We start from the raw sequence: 4,120 nt of genomic DNA, 5'->3' as shown, positions 1-4,120 counted from the left end.
GGAGGGTCCCCCTGCAGGCTCCCCCCATCCCTATCGCCCCGCCAGCAGTGGGGTGACTCACTGGGTGGGGCTGGCCCCAAAATGGGGCAAAAACCACAAAAATCCACCACGCTTTCACTGGTTGTGACGCAAGTGGAGGAGGGGGGTGATTTGGGGGACCACCATGACAGGTTTGGAGCCACTGTGATGATTTTGAGGCTGCTGTGATGGTTTGGGGGCCACTGTGGTGATTTTGGGGCCACTGTGATGATTTTGAGGCCGCTGTGATTGTTTGGGGGCCAGCCTGGCAGTGCTGAGGCCCATTGGTGTCGTGGTGCCCCAGGACCGGCCGGGCCGGTTGTGCTGAGCCATGGGGCCCACCCGCAGGCCGCAGTTGGGCCCAGCCCAGGGGTGCAGGCCGCACTGGGTGCCCGCAGCCCCCCCTGCCCCCCCTTTGGTCCCCCCCCCGGATCTGCTCCGACGTCAGGCTGTGACTCAGCCTCGGGATGAGGCCCCGCACCGCCCCGGCCCTTCATAAGGCAGCAGAGCCGCCGGTGGCTCCACAGCGCCCGGCACCATGGCCGCCCTCGGCCTCCTCCTCCTCCTTGGCACGGCTGGTGAGTTCCCCATTGCGGCCCCTGGGGCGCAGCTCAGCCCTCTTGGGCTGCCTGGGCCCCTCCTGCATGCCTGGACCCCTCCCTGTACACCTGGGCCGCCACCCCGCCATGTTCCCTGCCGGGTGTTTGGGTTCCCTTCCACGGCCATTTGTGTCCCTTCCACGGCCACTTGTGTCCCTTCCATGGCTTCTTTGTGTCTGCTTGGCCACCCAGGTCCCCTTCCCACACACCTGCATCCCCTCCCAGCTTTCTGCATCCCCATCCCTGCGGAGCTGGGTCACTGCTCAGCCACTGCCATCCCCTCTTTGGATGCTCTGGTCCCTGTTTGGTCACTTCAGTCCCTCCCTGACACTCTGTGTTCCCTCCCCACGTTCCTGAGCTCTTTCCTGGCTGCCTTACCACCGCCTGTGTCCCGTCCCGGCCACCCCTGTCCTGTCCCCATCACAGCCTGCTATGCTCTCCCAATATCTGGGGTGTGGATCCCCATTTGTCCCCCCACCTCAGCACTGGGTCTGGGGGAGGGGAGAGTATCTGTGGGATCTGAGCATTGTGCCTTCTGTCCCCATGTCACAGTGGCAGACCTGAAGCTCCAGCACGAGCAACTGATCCAGCAATCCCACGAGATCCCACAGTGTGAGAATGGGGGACATGATGGAATGGGGGGAGCGTGGGGAAACCCAGAAGAGGGGAGGGGGGTTGAAGGGGTGAGGAAGGCAGGGATGTGCCCAGGGATGGGGGGGGACACGAGATGGAGGAGGTATAGGGACAGGATGTAGGTGGGAATGTGGATGGAGGGGACATGGGGACAGGAGTGGACATATATAGGGATTGCAGGGCAAGGGGGCAGCCAGGGGTGGGGACAACGCGGGGAGGGGGGGAACAGATGGATGCGGGGACAGGGCTGTAGGGCGCACAGAAGTCTGGGTGAGCAAGGGGACACCCGGGACCATGGAACGGGGACCCTCCTGGAATGATGTGGGACCTGCAGGGGTGGGGGAAAAGACTCAGCCTGCTATCTCCCCACAGTGCAGCAGGAGGAGCAGGACTTCCATCTGTCCCCCAACATCATCGCATCGGCGGGGGCTGATGACATCCCGTACCCGCGGGCGCCATCGCACGCCTCCACCTGGGGCAGCGTCCTGGATGGCTTCCCCCCCGCCTGGCCCCTGCCTGACGACCTCAGCCGTTACTGCAGCGGCCCCTCGCTGATCCCCCGTGCGCCCCGGCCCTCGCTGCCCCCTGCTGCCTTTGCCCACCTCCGCAGGCAGGTGGCTGCACTCGACAGCTTCTGGCCTCGCCTGGACGGCTGCTGCCAGCACCATGCCCCGCTGCCCTGCGCCCGGCGGGCGGTGAGTCTGGGGTCGTGTCACCAAGGGGGGGGCACACAGAGCTGGGGTGTCTCCTGGGGGGGTGATGTGCGTAGGGGTGATGCAGGTATCTCTGAAGGTGACGCAGGTGTCCTGTAGAGATCCCAGATGTGTTGGGGGGTGGAGGGGTGAAGCAGGCATCTGGGAGGGGGTCAGGGGTGTGCCAGGGGTTGATACAGATGTCCAGGGGGTGATGCGTGTGCCTGGGGAGGGTCCCATATGTCCCTGAGGGGTGACCCGGATATTTGTGGGGGTGTCCCAGGGGGTGACAATGATATTGAAGGGAACAGATGGTCCAGGAGTGTGTCCCAGGGGGGTGGATAACAGAAGTGTCGTGAGAGATGACACAAGTGTCCAGGAGGGTTGACAGGTGTCCCAGGGGGGTGACACAGATAGGGAGACATTTTGATGGTGACCTGGGTGTCCCTTTGTCCCTGCAGTGGACCGATGTCCTGGACACGTTCTGCGAGGATGAATTCGGGGTGAAAACACGTCAGTTCCACTGCTGCCATCAGCACGGGGCTGCGCGACGCCGCTGCTTCGCCAAAGCCACCGTGGGCACCCCTGAGATCGCCGAGATCACCGAGATCACCCTCCTGGAGCCCGTGGTTGTGCCATCCTTCCCACCCGGCGAGCCCAACGCCGACAACATGGAGAACATCTGTCGCCTGCGGGGGCTGCGGCCCAGCCCCAAAGGCCTCCCTGGGCCCCGGGCCCGATTCCACAGCCGCCTGGAGCGTGACTTCGGCCGCTGCTGCCACAACAGCAGTCTGGAGTGCGCCCACGCTGCCGTGAGTTGGAGCTGGAGGTGGGAGGGAGCTGTGAGGAGGACATAGAGGTGGTGACAGGAGTGGTCTAGGGGTGGCCATGTTGTCATGGAGGTGAGACAGGTGTTGGGAGGGTGATACAGAGATCATAAAGGTCCAGGGGGTGGCAAAGATGTACAGGGGGCGACATAGAGATCTGGAGGGGGTGACATAAAGATCCAGTGGGTGACAGAGATTCAGAGGGGGTGGCATAGCGGTCCTGGAGGTGACACAGGTAGCCAGAGGGTGACATAGGGGTCCGAGGGATGAACACAGATGTCTCAGGTGTTGATGCAGACATCCCAGAGTGTGATTTAGGTGCCTGCGGGGCACACAGGTGTCTTAAGGGGGGTGACACAAGTGTCACTCGGGATGACCCAGGTGTCTTGGAGCATCCTCCAGGTGTTTGGGAGGATGATGACGGTGTTTCCTGGGGAGTGACCTAAGTGTCCCATGAAGGTGTTTGGGGAGGACACGGGTGGCTTTAGGTGTGACCCCAGTGTCCAGGAGGTGCTGCCGGTGTCCCAGAGGGATGACACAAGTGTCCCCTGGGATATCCCGGGGGTTGAAGTGTCTGTAGGGTAATGCAGGGGTGTGGGGAAGGGCCCTGCGTGTCACTGGGTGTGACACAGGTGTCCCTTGGAGGGGGGGGGGTGACAGAGCTGTCAGGAGGACAGAGGTGACCCAGGGAGTGACGCAGTGTCTCAGGAAGGCCCCACCTATCTCAAGAGGTGACAGAGGTGTCAGGGGGTGACGGCAGCGGCCAGGGACAGGGTGGGGACGGCCGCTGACAGCGGTGTTTGGGGCCCCGCGTGTCTCTGCAGTGGCAGAGGGGATTGGAGCGCTTCTGCCGGGAGGAGGGGGCTGTGAAGACCCGGCAGCACCGCTGCTGCAAGAGAGGGTTGGGCCAAGCCCGGAGCCGCTGCTTCGCCACCGCCGCCCCCCACCCTGCCTACGACCAAGAAGTTCACAACATCAGCCTGGCCCGGCCCGGCCCCGCCATGCTGCGCACCCTCTGCGGACCCATCCGGCTGCTCAGCAAGCGGTGGGTGCTGGGGGGGGAGGGGGCGCCCTGAGCGCGGGATGGCAGCCCCTGGGACCCCTCCCACAATGTGTCCTTGGGAATAACAACCTCTCAGAGCCCCTGGGTCCCCCCCGACCTTTCCTGGGCCCCTCTCCCATCTTTCAGCTTCCCCCAAAGCCCCCAGCCCACCCCTTCATTCTCCTCTTAGGACTCCCCACCCTGGCGCCAGCCCACACTCAGGCCTGGGTGGGAGGCACACAGCACACATTCTCGGATCCCCTCAGATCCTGGGATAGGCAGAACCCCCCCTCCCCCGCCCCCCCCCCC

At 64.1% G+C, this 4,120-nt stretch overlaps 1 protein-coding gene across 1 annotated transcript in view; it reads left to right on the top strand.

The window, feature by feature from the left end:
* The first annotated feature begins 510 nt into the window (after positions 1-510).
* ECM1 (extracellular matrix protein 1) overlaps positions 511-4,120 on the top strand; it is a 4,481-nt gene continuing 871 nt past the window's right edge. Inside the window, exons 1-5 of the mRNA XM_042838484.1 lie at positions 511-596; positions 1,170-1,229; positions 1,623-1,945; positions 2,404-2,754; positions 3,594-3,814. Coding sequence (XP_042694418.1) covers positions 557-596; positions 1,170-1,229; positions 1,623-1,945; positions 2,404-2,754; positions 3,594-3,814 — 995 coding nt within the window. The 5' untranslated portion in view covers positions 511-556. The remainder of the gene's footprint in view (positions 597-1,169; positions 1,230-1,622; positions 1,946-2,403; positions 2,755-3,593; positions 3,815-4,120) is intronic.

This window comes from Centrocercus urophasianus, unplaced genomic scaffold (genome assembly GCF_019232065.1).
Source record: "Centrocercus urophasianus isolate 14NV4802_14NV808 unplaced genomic scaffold, USGS_Curo_1.0 seq_806, whole genome shotgun sequence".
Lineage (NCBI taxonomy): Eukaryota > Metazoa > Chordata > Aves > Galliformes > Phasianidae > Centrocercus > Centrocercus urophasianus.
The sequence above is the reverse complement of the archived record's forward strand: the minus strand, read 5'-3'. Positions and strand labels throughout refer to the sequence as shown.